This window comes from Maylandia zebra, linkage group LG14 (assembly GCF_041146795.1).
Source record: "Maylandia zebra isolate NMK-2024a linkage group LG14, Mzebra_GT3a, whole genome shotgun sequence".
In the NCBI taxonomy this organism is placed as follows: Eukaryota; Metazoa; Chordata; class Actinopteri; order Cichliformes; family Cichlidae; genus Maylandia; species Maylandia zebra.
In genome coordinates, this window is record NC_135180.1 from 9166669 (window position 1) to 9188194 (window position 21526).

Genomic DNA, 21526 nt, shown 5'->3' on the forward strand with positions numbered 1-21526 from the left:
ATGTTGACATGCATAAAAACTACACTTCCCCAAAGCTGTCACAGAGCGCTCCCGCCTCCCATTGGCTGGCCGCTCCAGCCGCAGCCCCAGAGAATGAATGAAATTGAAATAGCTGCTACATTACATGTACAATACCGGGCTCTGCAGTGTTGCATTCTATCATACTATATCAAAATGGCCACAGCGGTACAGAACCCCCTCAAATCGTAAGTACAACACGTTTCCTGAGTGTTTGCGCTTTTTTCGGTCATTGTGCATGCTGTCACTGTCAATTTAAGCCCCTCAATTTCCCACATATTTCCCCAGCATGATTACCAACGCGTCTATATGCATGCAGTGCATACAGCGGAGAATGAGATAACGTCAGGAGAGGCGAATCAGCCCCGGAGAAAAGTTAGATTTAAAGCTGATGGAGGTTTCTGGGAGGTTTTTTCGGGCATGAGTGGTGGGGGGATTATTGCGCGCTCCGATGCAATTCATATAATCATTTCTCTGAGCCGACAGCAGCGTGTGTGCAGGGATATGGAGGAATGCTGGAGGTAGATTTGGGTGACCCGGTATGTCCCTTGCCAGTGTAGCCAGCCAAGATCACGGCCAAAGCCGGGCTGGAGTGGCAAGGCTGTCCGGGAGGAAGGGGGATGGTTTAGATGGCTTTACAGTACCTGTGTGTATATTTTGTTGAAGGGGGGCTGAGAGGAGGTAAACAAGTAGACTGAACGAAGTGCTCCGTTCCCGGGTTTTTAGGCTGCAGCGTTACCTTTACCGCCGGACCTCTTGGAAACGTATAGTGCGAGGTAAATAACGCTCCTCGAAGACTTGCTTTCATCTTCGGCGCTTAGAATAAAGCCTGGAATCCAACCCAAAGCCCGGCGCTTTACATTTAGTGCAGCTACATCACAGCGGACATTTATCTCCACTGACAGACGTTAAAGCGGCGGGTTTCCCCGTGAAGTTTCTTCCGCGATGATCCCCTTTGTGCAGTTTTTTTTTTTGGGTGGTGGGGGTGGTGGGAGTGGAATGTCTTTTTTTTGTTTTTTTGTTTTTTGTTCTGAGACTGGTTTCAGCGGAATGCAGACGCCTGCTGCCCGCCTCAGCTCCCGGCCAAAAAGGTGGCTGATGTGCGTCTGTCAGCGGGTACGCACGTTCAGCCAAAAAAACAAAAAAAACAATAGCTCGAGTACCTTGGAGTGTTTGAGCATACAAACGCTCCAGCTCAGGCAGTTTGAAACAAAGAAAAGTCACAAGACCTATGTGCCAAAGGAAGGAGGGAGGGGGGGAGGCACATCGGATGCTGTGCAGGTTTTTACCTGAGCAGGGAGATGGGATATAGTGTCTGTCTGTCAGCTTCTCCGAGAGGCGACATTTCGCGCATTTCCATGAACGACTGCCCTGTACGTGCCTGCTGTGAAAAGCTCCTCACAGGGGAGAGGGAACTGGATTTGTAACGGTGCTGATTGGTCAGCAAGCCCTGATTGACTGTGATGGTATTTTGGGGGTGTTTTGGTTCAAAGTACTTGAACTACAACGCAACGCAGGGACCACAGATATAACGCAAACACGCAGGAGATGAATCATTTATTTTTGGTTTGTATATGCTCTAAAGGGCAGGTATGTGGCAATGCCGATGACGGGACGAGAATGGATGGGTGGAAAAGGATGAAGGCTCCTCTTCTCTCCTCCACAGGATCCAAGCAAAGAAAAAGTGTGTCCAGATTGTTCCCAGAGGCCCTCAGTGGCACCATGTCAGGGGATTAAATTGACTCATTTGCATGGAGTACACACCAAGACACACAAACAGAGAACACAGGGTTTTGGTACAAGGAGGAGAATAGAATGAGGGGTGGGGGGAGTGTACAAAAGACAGCAAAGTAAGTGGTTAGAAAGAGTGACTAATGAACTACAGCCCAATTTTGAGTGGACTTACACTGATTTCTTTTTAAGTGCTTCAAGTTAGACCAGAACCTCCATATTGTTAGCCAGTATCAACCCTGCAGGGATGCTGGATTCCCTTAAAGCACGTGAGAAGAGGACAAAGCTGGATGTATTTATTTATTTATTACACAAGGCCACAGCAATCAAAGCGGCCTTTAATATCTCACCAACTGCATAAATGCCATCATTACGCAGTGTGGGTTTAACTGTGTTCCAGTTACCGCTCTGCAATGGGCTTTTAAACAAGCCCTTGTAATTAGCATGTCTACAAACAAACTTGCTATTAGAGGCTTACAAATTAGGGGCCCATCCAGTAAAATGGGCCAAACAACCAGCAAAATTGGGTTCAAAGTCAGCCCTAATAGGGTGGCTGAGCCCTGCGCGCCTGGAGACGATGCCTGTTGTGCCCATGAATGTCCCCAGACCTTGCTGGATCTCTGCGGCGAATTAGCTTTAATTCAGTGTATATAAATCTTTGGGAAGCTGCTGGTCCCCACTGTCCAGCTGAGTGTGAGCGGGACACTGTGACAGCCAGTCTACGTGAGTGGAGGTATGGTGGAGGGTTGATGTGCAACAGCAAATGAGGGGAGGAGAACACCGAGCTCCATTCAATCTGCTGGGCATTTCCCTACCAGCCCTTCTCCCTGTCTATCACTCTCTCTCTCTCTCTCTCTGCTGGATTAGACTCGTTTATAATCTCTCTTTCTCCCTCCCTTTTACTTCCTCTCTGTCCTCCCATCACCCTGCTGCCCTCTCTTCCACTATATGCCTCCCTCCTTCTTCGCCGCTTTCCCCATCCATCACTAGTTTTGCCATCTCTCGTTTTTATTCAGCCATCTCCTTTCTCTCTCTCCCTCTCTCTCTTTTTGTTGTCCATTTTCCTTCTTTTTGGCCTCAAACCATCTGAGCCCTCTCCCCTCCCACCACTCTTCTTTACATTGTGAATCAAGGCATGGCCACTCTTTTAATAAACTACATCGATGAGAAATTCCTACGCATTCTCTCAGATCCCTCGAAACTCCGTTATATAGCTTACAGCTAAGAGTTCCTTAAGATGTATCTACTGTATATTTGGGCCATCCACTGCCAAGAAAGGGCTTTTAGTATACTGTCACCACATTATATAATGTTTCATAAGAGTTATGGTGTTTACAAAAGACACCCTGAATATTTGGGCTTCTGGATGTCTGCTTATAAGTCATCTTTAAAATCCTCTGCAGATGAAAGTCTTTCGGGAGGAGAGCGCAATTAAATGAAATTTCAGACTTTGCAGCAATCACTTAAAGGCACAGGTGGCAGAACTGATCAAAATGACAGTGGATGGCGTGTGCATTTCCACGATATTACTTCCCCGTGCTGGTTAGAGAGGGAGATGTAGATAGTTGCGCGCTGTGGCACTGGCAGCAGTCGTGGTGGCAGGGCCCTATATGATATTATTTCTGCCCTGCCTGACTGAGCTAAATGAGTTCCGTGTAATAACCGGCTCTGTGTGCAAACAGCCCCGCGTGATGGCTGAAGCCACAGCCTGAGCATCCATTTCTAGATCTTTCCCTCTCCTTTCAATCTCTCCCTTTCATTCCCTCACTCGCTCATTTGTGTGGCATCGCGCGTGTGTACGGAGGTAGACAGGAAGGCACACAAACACGCACACACTGTTGCACTCTCTCATTTCCTCTCTTACTCTCAGTTTTTTTCTTCACCCGTATGGGAGTAAGCCTGAGGTCTGATGTTTTTAAGGGTATTTCTTTTTCCGACTTATTCCTTTCATCATCCCCTTATTTAGACTTTCTATCTGTTTTACTTTTTTTATGAAGACAGGAGAGAGAGAAACACACACACAGAGTGTGTGAGAGAGAGAGCGAGAAAGAGAGAGACATAGATAAGTATTTTTAGCTCTATGACCTATTTCTCCAGTGCTACCTAACTGACTGTCAGTCAGCTGCACTGCTTTGGGACTTTGCGTGATTTCCAGCTAGGGAATTTGGAATTTGTAGTTCTGTTTGGTTGGAACTTGAAGTCCAAACTAAAGGCGTGGTAGGAAAGGAACAGAATATATTAAGCCTCTAGTCTCCTCAACATTATTTCTTCTCTCTTGTCAGTCCCCATTTATATTATTCCCAGTGTCTGTGCTCGTCCACTGGTTCCCTATCAGGAGTTGTTGAGGGAGGAGTCAACAAAAAACCCCAGTGCCTGCTTTCCTCTGCAGCACTTTAATAAGGATGCACAGTGGTGTGGGGAAGTGGGGGTCTGTAGGTTTGGTGGGGTGGGCTGGGGGCCACTAATAAACACACACACGTAGCCACACATGCAGACACACGTGCGCACCCAGATACAGAGGTAGGGAATCCATCGCCTTAATAAGAGGCCAAGTGCAGTGGTGATAAATCTCACCTGAAGGAGCTGTTCACAGGCAGATTGCCTTACCCTGATGTACTGCCCTCAATGCACACTGCAGCCAGTTATAGGCTATATACACCCACCCACGCGCGGGGATGTATGCGCACGCAAACACAAACAATCAGCGCGCATAAACAGGCACGCACGAGCGATAGCCGCACGCATATGTAGAGACAAACAAACGCAAGCGGCAATCGTGAACAGACACATGGACATGGTGGGCCTGTGATTCACAGATTTAGAGGGTTTCTCGGAGAACCACACCCAGCGGACAAGCAGGCAGACGCACAACTCTTCATTAAAATCGCATGCAGCAGGTAACACAAAGCGCTGACAGAAACGACACGATCTGTTGCACGGCCCTGCCTGTTTCTGCCTCCCTCCGTCAGATCTCTCGTCATGTTCAAATATGCAAACAGTCAGTTGCAGACACACACACAAACACTCGTGCACATACACACATGGCCATACCCAGTGCTGTGACAGCCATTCGAGGAAACTGACGCTTTCCAGCTGGTAGCGTGGCAGACGTCCGCTCCTGCACAGACACAGCCACACTCACACTCCTGTCTGTCCATCTGTCTGTCTGTCACTGTCAAACTGAATGTGCGGCCTCTTTGTCTTTTTCTGACTGGCGTGCACGCTCTCAGTCACACACACACACACACACACACACACACACACACACACACACACACACACACACACACACACACACACACACGTTTTCATTAACCTGCATACAGGAGTAGGACTGCATTAGTGCATGCACTCCAAATGTATGTGTCTCACTCTTCAACCCAATTTTTTTTTACTCTTGATCTGCGTTTGCCAGACCACATCTCTCTACAATACTTCATCAATATGCATGCAATATCTGCTAGTGTGTGTTCACGGGCAGCCATCCACACATATTTCAGTAGCCCAGCCTAGATATACTATATACACATACAAATATCTATATATTCCTACTACTGCAGCCTTGCAGTCTTCAGAAGAACAGAAAAATGTGTTGCTGTGAACAAGTGCACATGCACACACAGAAAGAAGAGAGAGAGAGAGAGAAAAAGACAAATCATTCGACTGAGAGAGAGAGAGAGAGAGAGAGAGAGGAGGAGAGTGGAAAAGAAATTGAATTGGGGATGGTGAGGGTGGAGGGGCATGAGGAGGAGGAGGAGGGGTGAATTGGTAAGGGTGATATTGCATAGTTTAATCTGTTGAGTTCAGCCATGGAGGGGCTGGGGTGGGGGAAGGGGAGGCACGGAACAGTGGTAGGCCGCCTGATATTAGTTCTCCTCTGCGAGCACACACACACACACACACACACACACACACACACACACACACACACACACACACACACACACACACTGTGGGCTGGCATTTGTGTGTGTGTGTGTGTGGGTACAGATGGACAATGGTGGATAGGACAGGTGTGTGGACAGGTGTACAGGCTTGAGTATGTAGGCACAAGTGTTTCTACAGGCTCCAAACTCAACCGAGACGTGCACACAGCTACCAGCCACGCTGTCGGCAGCATTTGCTAACAAATCTTAAGTGCAGAACACAATCTGCCCTCAGTCCTCAAAAAGCCATTTACAAGTGAACTACTTCATTTCCTTACAGTTTAATTACCTAATTCCACCCAGTTGGAAACCACCACTGAAATGAAATCCTTTGTTGGAATGGAAGTTTCTTGTAATTTCTGATTCCCTCATATTTTCCCCACCCAATAATATGACTTCACCTCTAGGGGGAGCCCTCTGTTTCCCTATCGGTTGGGGAACCAGCTAATTGGTGTGGTTAATTACACCATAATAGAAAAATGCTGGCGGCAGTCTACGTGCGTTTGAGCGCCAGTGCAACCCTGGGCCGAGGCTCAGTGTGCGCTGAAGTGGACTTCTGCTGGATGGGACTTGAGGGATCACGGAGAGAGTCAGACAATGGCTTACCCAGGGTGGTCCTGGTGGGGTGGCTGTGCTTTTTTTTAAGGATGCTTCTGTATCTACTGCCTGTCAGCTGCACCAGTCTGTTTATTTGTGTGCGTGCTCCCAGTGATACCAGTTACTTCAGTGTTTTCATGGAGGCCTCTCCCTCCCTGCTGTTTGCTTAGTGCAGGCTGAGGCAGACAGCTCAGTGTGGGCTTAGGATTCATACACACATATACACACACACATTCACAAACACACAGTCTGCATGCTCCAGGCACTCTCATTCTCTTTTCTTATCTAATCTCGAGCCTGTGTTTGTATGTGTGGCTAAAGGTTCATATTATTACTGCCTGTGCATGCAAGCATCTCCTCCGTCTGCATGCCTCCTCTTTGTTTTTGTGGCTAAATATTACCCATACAAATGCATATCGCGCCATTGGTGGTGTTACTTTAAGTATTTCTGTGTGCAGGCACCCTTGCACAGGTGTCCTTTCCAGTTTTTGTGCCTTTGCATAGTGCGGATCTGCTTGATTGTCATTTCTGTCATGTCTGCATGGACATTTTTGGTAGTCAGCTCCAGTTTGTTGGAGAGCTGGCTCCATGCCAGTTCATTACTAAAGCGGCTACTATTTCTCCCTGCTCTTGCGAGTCTGTTTGCATCCATTAGTGTAAAATATAGCTGAAATAAACCTGAAATAGAAATACATGTTGAAAAATATCACAGATGAAAACGATTGGAATTGTAAAATTAGTTTTCATGCTGATTGAGGCACATAACCCCTGTCTTCATGTGTCTGTGTGTGTGTGCGTTCACTGATGTGGAATCAGGTTTCGGCTTTTCTTAATCGGCTGTGTGGTTTGATGATAGGCAGTTTGGTTTCTCTGTGTGTTCCCCTGTGGTCTGTGTTTTCACCAACTGCTTGGCTGGTATAGGACCACAGTGGCCACAAGCCAGAGAGGTGCAGATGTTTCCCTGTCTGTGCTAAACATCTGTGTGGAGTAGGGGTGTCAAACATAGGGAGAGGGGCCCAGATCTGGCCTGCCAAAGGGTCACATTTGTCCCACTGCATGGCTTTGCAAAGTGTGAAATGTGCAGCCAAGTCATACCTGCCACTTGTCTGGTGTGGTGGGGCCAGCCTTACTGCACAGGAGCAAAAATTCAAAGGACAATGTTAAAAGTATTTCTAGAAGTTGCTTGAATGATAAAAACATAAAAATAATATTGTTGTTCAGTTACAGGAATTCTACATATGAAGACATGTAGTGACAGCAAACACAAGGAATGTGGAATACTATAGACGCAGAGTTGAAATTGCACTTAATTTTTATTTAAGATATCTTGGAACGTTTATGGTCTGTTTTTGTTCAGTTAAATCATGAAATGATAAAATAATTTAAGAACAAATAATACATTACTCTGGGACGAGATCGCAGATCCGAGCAGAGGAAATGAGCTTCCTCCGAGAGGTTTTGGGGCTCTCTGTTTCCCTCAGCAATGATCCTATCTCTGATTTCAGTGCTGAGTGGCTCAGAATTGAACTGCCGTGCCTCCGCATCGAAAAGAGCCACTTGTGGTATTTGACTTGCATGCCTCCTGGACAGCTCCTATTTGAGGTGTTTCTGGCATGTCCAGCAGGGACAGAGGCTTGGGCTATGTGTCTCGGCTGAGTAGAGCTGGAGGAGGTGGTCAGGGACAAGGCGGTGGACAGATGACACTAAAGAGGGGTAATGGTTTCACAATTTTTAGCTATGGCCCATTTAAATGTGGTTTGTCCAGAATATATGGCCACAAACTAAAAGGCGACACCCTGGTCTGCTTTCTTCCTTATTGACGTTTTAAAAAAACTAGTTCAGCATTTTGGGAAATGTCTCCTTCCCTCTTGATACCTTTACAATGGAGCCATGCTACTTGTTTTCAGTCTAAGATAAGCTGACAATCACCTGGCTACAACTTAATACAACAAACAGTTGCGTCTGTCATGAACGGCTTTTAAAGCGGCGACTGTGTCGCACCTGCAGATCCACAAGGGAGCACAGGGTGTCCTCTGGTGAATTGAGAACAGCTTCTCTTTTTTTCTTTTTCAATTTCACTGCTATTCAGATTTAATATTCTTTTTAGCAAGCTGGCCAGCACAAAGGCAGACAGAATTTAAGGCAATATTTGGTGATCACACTTTTTCCTGCTGTTGCCACCCACTCAATGTGATTTCTGAATCAAATCTAAGAACCAGCGATTATTACTTTTCAAATCGATGTTGAATGTCGGACCAACGCTCGTTGCTATTTGCAGCTGAATTGGGGGTTTTACTCTCCAGAGAAATGTTTGTGAGAGCTCAAAAATTTAAAAAAAAAAGTGTCCGAAATAAGCTTTCCACACATCCCCTGCCCCCGCTCTGCTACTGTGGGGATCTGCTCTTTTTCTCCCAAACTTTCATTCCCCATCTCTTCCCGGATGTCACTTTCTTCTGCCTCTTGCTCTCTCCTCAGCCCATCTCACCCTGCGTCCTCTCTTTCTTCAAGTGGCGTCTCCCAGCTTTCTCTGCGGGTATCTTCCTCCTCGTACAGCTCTACTGCTGTACGAGCCTTCAAACTGGCAAACAGTCATGCGGCTCTCCTATCACAATATAATGAGATTGCAAGCGCCCAAATTGAAAGAAGCCATTTTCTACAGCTGTCAACTTATTATCGAGGAGGGACCGACTTATTCTGGCGCCTCTAAAGGCAGCAGAGGAGAGAGAGGGATGGAGGTGATGGAGAGATCGAAGGGAGCAGGTTTTGAAAAATGGAGGGGGAGGAATGTGGGGAGCTGTTTTACATTTAACATTTTTCTTTTTCCGCTCTCTCCCAGTCTCTCTGGTATTTCAGTTTGGTCACTAGCACAGCCTTGAAGTCCGGGTCTTTTATTCACCATGTTCTTGTTAATATTTTAAACAGCACCGTGTAAGGCTTTCTAGGCCTGTGAACGTATGCGCCCGTTTGAGCGCCTCTCATCAAGTGTGAGTGTTTATTCTCCGTCCTCATGACTATTTATACAAACAGCAGGTACTGGATATTTGTCTCTGAGGGAATGGATTTCTCTATTTTGGCCAAGCTTCTCCCGGCCCATTTAAAATTCAGGCATTTAGGTATTGCTTTTATCCGTAGCACCTCCTAATGAGTGAGTGGTGTCTGAGTGGCTCTGTGGATCTAACCTGTTATTTTCTGGACAGGCCTCTAGTGCAATTCGTTTTTTTCTTTTCCAGTTGTTTATTGTAAACTGCAGGGAGGAGCATGGGCACAGCTCTAAAAGAAAAAAAGTGAAATAAGGTGAGGAAAAGTTCTGCTGACGCACCTTTTACACGGCCGTGAAATACTTTGATGGTCAGATATGCATGGCCGCCTGAAGGGACAGAGCTGAAAGGAGCGTATTCTCCTCAGCAGAAGAGGAGCAGCAGCTCCTTTCCAAAGACATGCAAACAGACATGAGCGCAGCATTGATGCCCCAGTCGCATCCTTTAAATGTCATACGTTGGCCCGAATGGTTGCAGAGCTGGTTTAGGAGGTTTTGAAGATTCAGTACACAAGCTGTCAGTCATCACAAGCATCTGCTGGGTCCGATGGCAGTGCTGAGTTTGTTCTTATTTCCAAACAGGACAGCTGATTCTACTTGACATTGTCACAAGAGGGTTTTCCCTCGTCTTTCAGACCTAATTCTGCTTTCATTCTGTGTTGATTGGGGTAATATGCTCTGTTTGTGCGTCCATATTGAGCTGTAGCGTAGTGTGACGTTAATCCAGCTTTTTATTAATGAGCCAGGCTGGTGAGTTTTTTATTCCCGTGAGCTGGTTTACTTTTTGTCTGCCAGTTAGTAGGTTTGTTAAAATGATTTAACAGTAGGGCTTGGTGATATGGCCTAAAATTTATATCGCGATATAATTTGAAGCATGTGCGGTAATGATATATATCACGATATATTCTTTTCTTCTGTATAACGCATTTTCCACACTATAAGGCGCACTTAAAATCCTTTAATTTTCTCAAAAATCGAGAGTGTGCCTTATGTATGAATTCTGGTTGTGCTTACTGACCTTGAACCGATTTTGGCGTGCAGAAATCTGTTAAAAAAGGTTTTAGTACAACTTTGGTAAGCTGCACTGCTTGATGGATTGTCAGAGCATTACGGCTGAGGGGCTTCGCAGAGTAATCTGAGTCCAAAACTCCGTCGGCGTCAGGTCCCAAAGTCAAACAACACTAAGAGTTAAAAACGGTCTAAATTCTTTCATCTTTAATTAAGTCATCAGCGTTGCTGCTTTATCGGGTGTAACAATTAAGTTTTACATCCATGAAAACAGGATTTATTAAATTTAACAGAGTTAGAAGTTAACAGGAAGTTAGCTCGCTAGTTTACACCTAAACATTTCATACCATGTTCTGACTGAGAGATTTTTGAAACTAATTAAAACGTACAGCTCTGCTACCACTTCCAACATAAATGAAGACAGAAAACTAAACAGCAGTGGCGTTTGCAGGGTCACTGAAGTTGGACTACCTGGTATATAATGATTTAGATTTTTAACCGGAAACTCTTTTATCTACACGTCTATCCATGCCACAACCTTCCATGCAGTTAAAGTTGTGGTATGCCTACGTGACCCTGGACCAAGATCAATTATGATGATCCAGGAACAACACCAATGCAGGGCTATCAGACACACCCTAGTGACCACAGTATTTTCTGTGGGATGAGAGGGGGAAGTAATGAGACATACTCCTTTATTAAAGCATTGATTTTGACATAAACAGGAGGTAAATATAGGTGATGCTAATGCCATTAGCTAATGCTTCTGCTCTATTTAGGTCCCAGCCTCAAATAATGTGGCTGCTGTGATAAATGTCAAACAAAGTCCAAATATAGAGCAGGCTGAGCCGGATGGATGATTATCAAAATATCAAACTTTAACACAATTTTTCCACATCTAAAACATAGTCGACATAATATTTTTCATGGCCATCATTGTTCCCTGAGCTTCACCTTGTGTTTACTGTTATAACCAGTGATGAGAGGGGTTCTTCAACCTCTTAAAAGTAAGGGGAAAAAAAGAGGATAAAAGTGGACCTTTTATGCCACGCTGCAAAATTTCCATAAACGTTTGTGTGAGTTCTTCTGAAGGACATTGTTTAATTTAGTGAATTGTTGAAAGGTGCGTGTTGCCTGTTTAAAGTGAAGCTTCATCAGCTTTACACACCAAAGTCTGTTGACAGGTGTTTGCGGAATATGTGTGTGTGGCGTTTAAAGTCTTATGCATCTCCAAAGGGACTCAAGTCCCTCAACTCCTTTGAGTCAGCATCAGGTGGGGCTGCAGACTAAAAGAAACCTGAAAGTGAAAAAAAACCGTTGTGGGTGTTGAAATGAACTTACTATTCCTTGTGGTCTGGTCCTCCTCTCCACTTCAGGCTAGACCCTCAAGGCTGCATTAGCCATTACTAGCATAACAATTTCTGAAGTGAGCTGCCGAAGGTCAAATTGCATTGTGGAAAATGTGGGTGCCAGGTTGTGACAAGACAGAATTACATGTGGAATTAAAAAAAAGAGTATTTCTGGCTCTGCTCCATGAATTCTGATGATTTTTCTTTTTAAAAAGCCTTTATGAGTCTGGCAGTGGTAAAAGAAGGCAATGCTAAATCGGTGGAGGAAAACTGCATTGTGGAGATACAACCGAATAACACACAAATCTACATCTAATCGTTCAGTTAATAGGCCACGCCCCTTCAGTGGTTGGACAGAAACAAGAAAAAAAAAAGTCAAGAAATCGCTACCAGCCACTACCCTGCACTGTCTTTGTGAGCTCGCTGTTGGCCCTCGATGAGTGCATGCGTGTGCGCGCGCTCGCGCAGTTTTGTGTGTCGTGTATCTATCGTCTGTATAGTAGAGTGACCTTGATGTCTGTGCTCAGCAGGAAGACGCTAGAGAGGAGTGATTAACAAGAGAGAGACAAAAAGAGGAGAGAGAGAAGTGCAAAGAAAGATGAAAACGTAAAACACAAAGGGAGGAGAAAAAAAAGAACAGCAGGAGAACAGGGGGAGTGGGAAAGTTAAACACGCAAGTAAAAAAAAGATAGGAAAGAAAAACAGTCTTGGAAACAAGTGAGAGAGCGAGAGAGACAGAGCGAGGGAAACGAGTTGTGAAAGAATGAGAAGCCAAATGAACGGGGGGGGGGGCAAATTAGGGTGGGGTGGAGGAATGACTCACCGCACATCTACTCACTTTTTTCTCCTTCTTCTTCTTCTTCTTCTTCTTCTTCTCCCTGCAGGCAATCTGGAGGTGCAGTCATCAAGAACAGGTACGAAGGGGTGTGGGAGAGGGGTGGGGTGGTGAGGTTGAGTGGAGGGAGGGACAAAGGGAAGAATATCCCACTGCATGTTAATCAAACTCACACTTGTACAGGTGGGAAAATACTGTGCATACATTGTTCTTGCAGTGAGAATAAAGTGTTATATACTCTCTTACTGTACAGGATGTGTGTGTCTGTGTGTATGGGTGTGTGGTGTTAACAGTGAGTGGTCGCCAGCTTGTCTGCTGTGACCCAGGTTATTAGGACTGTGCATCTCCACTCCTACCTACACACACACACACACACACACACACACACACACACACACACACACACACACACACACACACAAAGACTGTAGCTGTCCATGACTGTTCACCCACTGCCCCTTTTGATGGTTTGGGTGTGTGCAAGCTTCACGTTGCTCCTTGTTCTACTTAAAGCCTTCCTCTTTTGACTCACACGCCACACTGGACCTCCTCTTGTCCTTCACCTTTAACCCCTCCTTATAACCTCCATCCTTGTTCTTCCCCTTTGCTCTGACTCAGTCTTGGAGAGGAGTTTTATAAGGAGGCCATCGAACACTGTCGCAGCTACAATGCCCGTCTGTGTGCAGAGCGCTCCATGCGGCTCCCTTTCCTGGACTCCCAGACCGGGGTGGCCCAGAGCAACTGCTACATCTGGATGGAGAAGAACCACCGTGGACCAGGTTTGTGTATGTGTGTGTGTTTTTTAGTGTTTTTACCCATCAGAGTGTTCTTCCTCTTCTTCTCCTATGTTGGTGTGTGTGTATGCCAGCTGTTGTGCTACACGAACTGTTCTCTCCAGTCGCTCATCACGCTTCTTCCTTCCTTCCATCCTCTGCTCTGCTTGTTTCTGTCTTTCCTTTTCATGCCTCCTACCTCTCACACCTCAACTTTTTTCCCCCAAAGGGTGTTTCCTCATTGCTTTTTCCTTCTCTGTAACATCAGTGTGTTTTGGCACTGAATCAGACAGCCCTGTAGGCGATGTTACGCCGCTGGCACCAGCTATTCCAGAGACAACACACTTATGTGCGTGTAGTTTTGTGTAATGCCTGATGCATTAACCATTTTGGTTTGTACAATTTATTTATTTATTTTTTGCTTTCTGTGTGAGTCACTTTCAGATAAAACTTTATTTTCAGTGTAACCCAAATTAGAATTGAACTCACTTATTGAATTTTTAAAAGAACTTTTAATTTTTATTTCGTGTTTGTAGATTTAAAGTTGTTTTTCTTTGTTTAATTTCACTACTTTTTGTTACTGGCCAAATAACTTTGAACAAAATTGCCACATTTTCTAAAACCACCAAACAAAACTTCATTGTTCATTGGATATTTTACACACGCACATTAACCCAACACAGCACCATCACACTTTTCTTTGGAGTGGTTTCGTCACACTGAGATCCAATAACTACTATTATAGCATCCAATGGTGCACAGAGGACACAATATGATTTTTCCTGTAGTGTCACATACCCATACCAACATTTGTGGCCACATTAGCTGGCATCAGGGCTGTAGAGTGGTGAATGACAGTTAAATAAGCTACATTTTTGTAGTTTAGTGGTAGTTCAAGTAGTTAAAGACAACATGAAACACTAAACATATAAAGGCTAATTTACACCACTGAGCCCTCCTCAAAACTGATATACTGTAGATATAACTCCGTGAAGCTGGATTTAAAAAAACAAGTGCTTAAGGTTTTAAAAAAATGTTTAGCACCATCTTCTGACATCATGTGGTTGGTTGGTTGTGGTTAATAGCCTTACATTAAAGCAGTGTTTCCCAACCTTTTGGAGCCATGGCACATAGCACACAGCACACCACCAAACAAAAAATTTCACAAAAAACATATTGACAAAAAACATGCACCAGCTATAGCGGCTATAGTTTGTTCCCAATATACCATTTTTGCTTTCTTCTGACTACTACTCATGCTAGGACCTTCCTCTGGGTTGGACTTTTCTCCAGGACCCAGGTCAGATTGACTACTTTTGCTTTTCAAATATTTATCTATTGCTGTTACACCCTGCATTGTCGCATGACAATGTAATTTCTTCTTCATCTTCTTCTGTTTAATTGGCAGTTGGCAACCCGTTTAATTGGAGCAAGAAGTTGTACTGCCCTCTAGTGGAAGAGAATGTAGTAATTGTTTTGCCCGTTACGCTGGTCGCTTAGCGTACCAATCAGGTGAAACCATATATTCTTCCAAGGGACACCTGATCATTTCTCACGGCACTCCTATGCGCACAGTGGTTGGGAAACACTGAGCTAGCTAACATAAGCTAATATAAGTCTATTATCATCAACCAACCACATGACGTCACGTTCCGTACTGACAGAAGATGGCGCTAAACATGTTTTTAAAACTTTAAGCACCTATTTCTTAAATCCAGCTTCACAGACAGAGTTGCATCCATGCCGGTTTTTGAGAGCAGGGCTCCATGGTGTAAATTAGTGTTTCATGTCATCTTTAGAAACACACAAAACAGTCAAAAGTAATCTAACTACTGAAAGCACAACTTGGGTCATAAAAGAAAACAGGAGATTTTTTTATTTTCAGCTTTAATTTGACCATTTGCAAGTTTCCACTCTAAGTACATCACTTTCACTAGTTATGGCCTCTCCTGATTTTATCCTGTCCGCTCTGAAGACATGGCCAGGTTAGTTAGCTGAGGGTCTTTTGTAGTATTATATTTTTGTTATATCACATGTACATATATCGTTTTTTATAAGCACCCATTCACACCCAGTCACAGAAGCACTTTTTTAAATGTTTTTTTGCCCAAGTGCTTTCTGTCTCACATTCACACTCCGGTGAATGGATCAGAAAGCAACTTTGGTTCAGTATCTGTCTGTATACTATACTGGAGCAGCCAGGGATTGAACCATTAACCTTTGGATTACTAGATGACCTACTCCACCTCATGAGATGAGCTGCTCTAGCCCTCCTCAAAACAGTTTCAGAGCAGTTTCCCAAGAACACCAACTTTCGGATGAATTACTACGAGATCAGGTTGACACATAAATGCAGGGGTACTTTCACAGGGGTCACTGGTGGTCACAAGATGGTAACAGTAGGTAACACCAATGGCCAGTGGTCCCTCTAGAGTTTCCTCAACAAGGCCATTTGGGCTAAAGGCTCACAACACCCAGTAATGATAGTACCAGTGATGAATGTACTGAAGTACAGTTATGTTATATAATGTATTTGCTCTTTATTTATTTGTTATACTGTTTTCTCCTTCTACTTCACTATGTATTTGCAAGTTGCAACTCGTACAATTTATTTTAGGTCTTATTTTGCCGAATATAAAAATAAATCTTCCAATAAATGTATTATAGATAAAGTGACACAGCAGTATATAAGTAATTAGCTGTAATATAAATATTATATACACAGAATACACAGAACACTGCATAATTAATACTTTAAGTAAAACTTTTACACTGTTATTTAAGGATGAAGACTTTTACTTAAAGGGTGTAATGCCTATTTCACTACTATTTCAAGCAGAAGAATAAGAATAAATGTTTAGTTCTTATGCAATGCTACCTTTTCTGTAACACCATCTGTGTCGGGCCACTGCTCTGCACACGAGCTCTCGAGATAAACTAAAATAACAAACCTGAATAAATAACTGCGAAATGTTGTAAAATATAAAATGTGTTAGCGTTTAGCACCGCTGTGTGTACAGTCGCTCACAGTCTCTGGATGTGGGCTGTCTAGTTAATGATGTAAAACACCAAAATTAGTTACTTGGTAATTTATTCCAGCACATCAGACTTTGACATGCCAGAATTATGATTATTTAATAACCTACTTTCCTTCATGTACTAATTAATGTATCAATCATGCCAGTATGTGTGTTCCTCTGTATTTCAGGTCATGCTCCGGGCCAGTTGTACACATACCCCGCTCGCTGCTGGCGCAAGAAGAGACGGCTAAACATCTTGGAGGACCCGCGGCTTGTACCGATCGAGTTCAAGATAGGTGAGTAGGAAATGGGATGAACAGAAACACTTGAAAGAAACTGCAGAATATCTCAACTATGTTAGGTGTGGTAGACATTGCTTATAAATTCAGAGTCACACAGAATATCTCTTTTCTTTGAAAACTTTATGGATGTTATTGTATAACTAACTTCAGTGGAGTGATCATATTTGTAGAAAACTTTAACCTGATACTTAAGTAACTTTTCTTATTTTCTTATTTTACCAACATTTTACAGCAATTGGTTAATGCTTTGAGAAAATTTAAAAACAGCAATTTTCCACAAGTGTTATACAATCATATGACGCTAAAATGGCCATGATCATTTCAGCCTCTGTGCCGTGGAGATGCTAAAAGTCACTGCAGTTTCATGAACAAGCCAAATGTCGTGTCCTCGGGGCTCTGTCAGCTCGGCTGTGCACGCCAGCGTGAAGTCGTGCTCTCTGCTGCTTTCTGATTGTAATCGTCTCGTTCCACAGACTACGAGGCATCTTTAAAGAAGGAGGGGGGGATCCCAGACGGTCCCGTGCTGGAGTCGCTGCTTGCTGGGGAAACCCTGGACAAGAAGGTAGAAACCAAGGAAGAAGAGCCCATGAGCGAGTGTCAGGTGAGACGCTGCTTCCTCTTTCCTCGGTCGTTTCTCTCTCTGTAGTTCTTTGTTGCTCTCCACGTCTTGTTGTTTTCTTCTCATGTCAGGCTGTCTGTCTTTTTTTATCCATCTGTGTTTGCGTTTCTTTGTCTGTCTCTTGGAGTGTGCGTTTTGGCGGTGACATGGGCTCCTGCGGCTCCTGACAGCGTGTGCGTGTTTCCCATCACTGCACTTGCGGCTTGTTGTTTTACGGGGATCCCGCTCAGTTGTTTCACAGACTTTGAAAATAGTTTTCTTTTTATCTTCTTTACATTAAAAGGAAACATAACTTATGTGCAAAAACTTAATGCTCATCTGTCTGGAGTATTTCACGAGCTTGAGACTGCCGCTGTTGAACTCTCACGGACAGCTAATCAATCAGCAGTTGAGTGAATAGCGCTCACAGTGGCCCTTTGAGAGCTGGAGTCGTGTTTAGGGCCTCTAATCCGGGGCTTCCCCCAACTCCTGCTCTTCAGCAAGCAGGCGTTATACCGTGTGTCCCATCAAACACTCAACTGTCAGCTTTTTACACTTTTCTTACTACAATATTTGAGCTCAGTGTCTGTGATATTCCACACATGAATATATTTGAACAAAGCTGGTGTCTTTGTTAAAATAGATGTTTAGTCCTACTAAAGCTCTTGCTAATAGAACGCTAAAAGCCTCTCATCCAAGAGGGGCACTCCACTGATTTTACGCATAGTCTTCAGTTTATTCATCACAACGGACTCTGCACAGCCTGTGAAGTTTCTAATGAATAGGCTGTAATGCATACTCAAGTGAACCTTTTTGGGGTATTTAGGACACAATGGAGTTCGGTAAAACAAGCTATCAAGTTTTAATATAGGAAGTGGAAGTATGTTTTTGTTGGCTGACCCAAAAGGAAGAGTATGTCTGACACTTCTGCCTGCCTTTACTCATTCTGTTATGCCCCCCTCATCCCATGATTTGCCCAGTTTTATTAGATTTTCATGATCTACCTGTTTAATTGAGAAAATTGTGATTCAAATGTTGTCATATTTTATTGCAGCAAAACGGTGAAAGTATTGGTTATGTTCAGTGTTAATAGTGCTTTCATGCTGGGATCATCCGAACAAGTTAAAAACAGCAGGAAAGTGCGCAATTTAATTTAAACATACGGGCTCATGCAGGGTAAAAGGAAAAATAAATGACTTAAGCGATAAAAGGAAAGGAAACTAACCTGTATGACAGTCCATCTCTCCCTTTCTGTTTCTATATCTCACCAACAGAAGCTGCTTGTTGGGGATTTCCCTCATGAGCTGGAGGCGGATGACATGGATGAAGATGTTCCGAAGCGCAAGAACCGTACCAAAGCACGAGTAAGGAAAAGGGACATTTCAGTCTTTTCCACAGTAAATTACTTACTTGTTAATGTGGAAGAGCAGAATCAGGAAAAAACAAATGACCTAGTCTGAGCTCAGAGTTATCAGCTCTGAATCTGTGTCCTGTCTGTAAGACATAAAGGCACGCAGTGCTGGAGACGTGACAGTGTATAAGGAATGATTACTGGAAACTTCACATAAATGTAAAATATAAGTTAGAAATCTTTTCGTGCTTTTTCTGTGTACCAGACTTTGAAGTGAAGTGTCATTACACAAAACTAGAAGTTATTGCAAATAAATGCAAACAGATACAGTGATTAAAATCATGCTGGGAAGACCTCTTTTATAAGATCTTTGATTAGATCAGACAGGTCTTTTTTCCCCCCACACTCTTTTTGGGGATCCTATGGGAAGATAATCAAGTGTTAGCAATGCATTCTGAAAGTCACCACACACAAACTCTCTCTCTCTCTCTCTCTCTCTCTCTCTCTCTCTCTCACACACACACACACACACACACACACACACACACACACACACACACACGCTTACACATACACCAGGGTTGCTAATTGGAACTGTTGCTCCCCTGCTAGGTGTCATCAGCCCCCTCCTGCTGGAAGTGGAGCTTTACACTGAGAGCAGATGATTAGAATGCAAACGTGTGTGTGTGTGTGTGTGTGTGTGTGTGTGTGTGTGTGTGTGTGTGTGTGTGTGTGTGTGTGTGTGTATTGTGAAACAGTGAGTGAGGAGTGTGCTGCTATGCTGTCTTTATTGTGTATGAGTGTACAAAACTTAGTACATAATAAGCGTGGAAGTTCAAACTTTTATGATTATATTACATGTATTTTTACAAGTGTGTGTGTGTCTGTGTGTGTGTGTGCTCTCTGCAGGCCTATGGTGTTGGGGGCATGAGAAAGAGACAAGAGCTGCCTGCCATTGAAGACAGAGACAAGCCTTATGTCTGTGACAGTGAGCGTCACATTTTCTATGGATTCATTTAAGTTTCTCCTTTCTCGTTTCTTCTTGCAAACGTAGATAAATCTAATATTATACACTGCGTGTGTGTTCCAGTCTGCGGGAAGCGCTATAAGAACCGCCCAGGGCTGAGTTACCACTACACTCACACACACCTGGCAGATGAGGAGGGTGAAGAAGACTCAGAGCGACACACGCTACCCTTCCAACGCAAGAACAACCACAAGCGTGAGTCTGCACTTATCTGTCTGTCCATTTGCAGGTTGTTGTGGAGAGTTTTCAGAATATTTGTATTCAAAACAGACTAAGTATAAAACATTTTCAGGGTCATACCAACCATCCTTCATAATCACAGCTGATTGCCTTGAAGTTACCCCAGTGGCATTAGGGATGGGTACAGTGCTGACAAAGCCAAGTCCAGTGTGCACTTGTGTGCATTTTATAATAAGATTTAAGCTGAGTTTTCAGCTCTCTCTTATTCACATTTTAGAACCTTTTTCAACCCCGGTCAAACAATGTGAGCTTCCTTAGTAGAAGAAAAAGGGGTTAAACGTGCATTATAGGACACACCACACCCTACAGTGGGACTGAAAGTTTGCACTAGTTTGAGTCTGATGGACGCAGATTGTCACACTTTTGTTCTCTGTTAACTTCAAGTCTACAGAACGTGGCACATGACACTTCAATATTAGCATGACTGCCCTGAGGCAAAGTTAGCCCTAGGGTAATTTTGCTCTTTTTCTTTTCTTGCAATGTTTAACCTTTCAGGGATTTGGCTGCTGTAGCCCTGAGCTAATGTCACTGTCAGACCTCATTCAAACTTCTACTATTACCACTGTATCAATACTGTATAGAAACTTTTCAGAAGTGACAAGATAGCTATTTCTGAATGTACAAATGCATCATTATAATGTAGCATACTTGCTATTCATAGGGCGGGTTGAGGGAACACCAAAACAAGCACATGATCATCAGTCATGTCAGTTGCAATGATGAATGTCTATTTGAAATAAAGCACAACCACAGTGTTTAATATAAGCAAAACAACAGATACATTTTTGTATATGTTGATTGTGTGCCTGTGATTTGTGCCTGCCCTGCTACCTGCTTTCAGAACGTGCACACACAGACCAGTCGCTGTGAGGTTCCTGCCACAAATCTGGGTTTGACAAACTTTAGCAGGAGCTGAAGTTGTTGCTTTTACATGTTTTATTTACTCCTGCAGCTTTGTAGGGTTTCCTGCAGCAGCAGGATCAATACGTGCACCTGAGACAATGTTCATTTTTCAACATAATTATTAATTATTTCCAACACATAGAAAGGATGGGTCATGACGTGTGAACTGTTGATGTCTTCGGTAAAGTTCAAAACATTGTTCATAAATTCTCAATCACTATTTGCAGTTGTGATTTTATGAATAACTGTGAGCCTGGGTGTTTACTGTGACTAATCTTAGCACAAAAAGTGAGGACATTTGTTTTCGGTCGATCCTTTTGTTGTTGTAACAATGCTTGTCTAATCGATGCAATGAATCTTATACTGTTGGAAAGCCTGTGTATTTCCCCTTACATGGTGCCGGATTTGAAAATTAATTTGCGGGTTGAGCAGCAGAGTTGCCAACTTGCCAGGTCTTCTCTGTCAACGTCAAACAGCTTCTGCTATTCACTAGCTGGGACCACATCCTCATTTTAGGTTTGACAGCATTTCTAGTAGTTAATGGCAGATGGCTTGAACATGAATTGAGGCTGTGGGTAGAGGAAGGCTTCAGTGGCGGTGGCTCCCAGGCTGGGTAGATCCGCATGTACTAATGAGTAGTGAATGAACTGAAAAAGAGGAGGGAGGGTGGCGTAATATATAGAGAACCGGAAGGGTATGAAGGTGTGGTCCCAATCCTGAAATTCAGATGAGTTATCTCCTATTGACTCTTGTTTTGAACTCCTGGTACCCAAGATGGTGACAATTAGGAGCCTGATTGCTGCCTGATAGT

General features: G+C 43.7%; 1 protein-coding gene across 2 annotated transcripts in view; it reads left to right on the plus strand.

The window, feature by feature from the left end:
* The first annotated feature begins 100 nt into the window (after positions 1-100).
* dpf1 (double PHD fingers 1) overlaps positions 101-21526 on the plus strand; it is a 49163-nt gene continuing 27737 nt past the window's right edge. For both annotated transcript variants that reach the window (XR_003024816.2, XM_004562767.4), the window contains exons 1-8: positions 101-206; positions 12551-12580; positions 13120-13280; positions 16483-16590; positions 17070-17197; positions 18469-18558; positions 19455-19533; positions 19636-19767. Coding sequence is in view for 1 of the 2 variants with exons in the window: in XM_004562767.4 (XP_004562824.1) it covers positions 175-206; positions 12551-12580; positions 13120-13280; positions 16483-16590; positions 17070-17197; positions 18469-18558; positions 19455-19533; positions 19636-19767 (760 nt within the window). In the remaining variant the exon portion in view is untranslated. The remainder of the gene's footprint in view (positions 207-12550; positions 12581-13119; positions 13281-16482; positions 16591-17069; positions 17198-18468; positions 18559-19454; positions 19534-19635; positions 19768-21526) is intronic.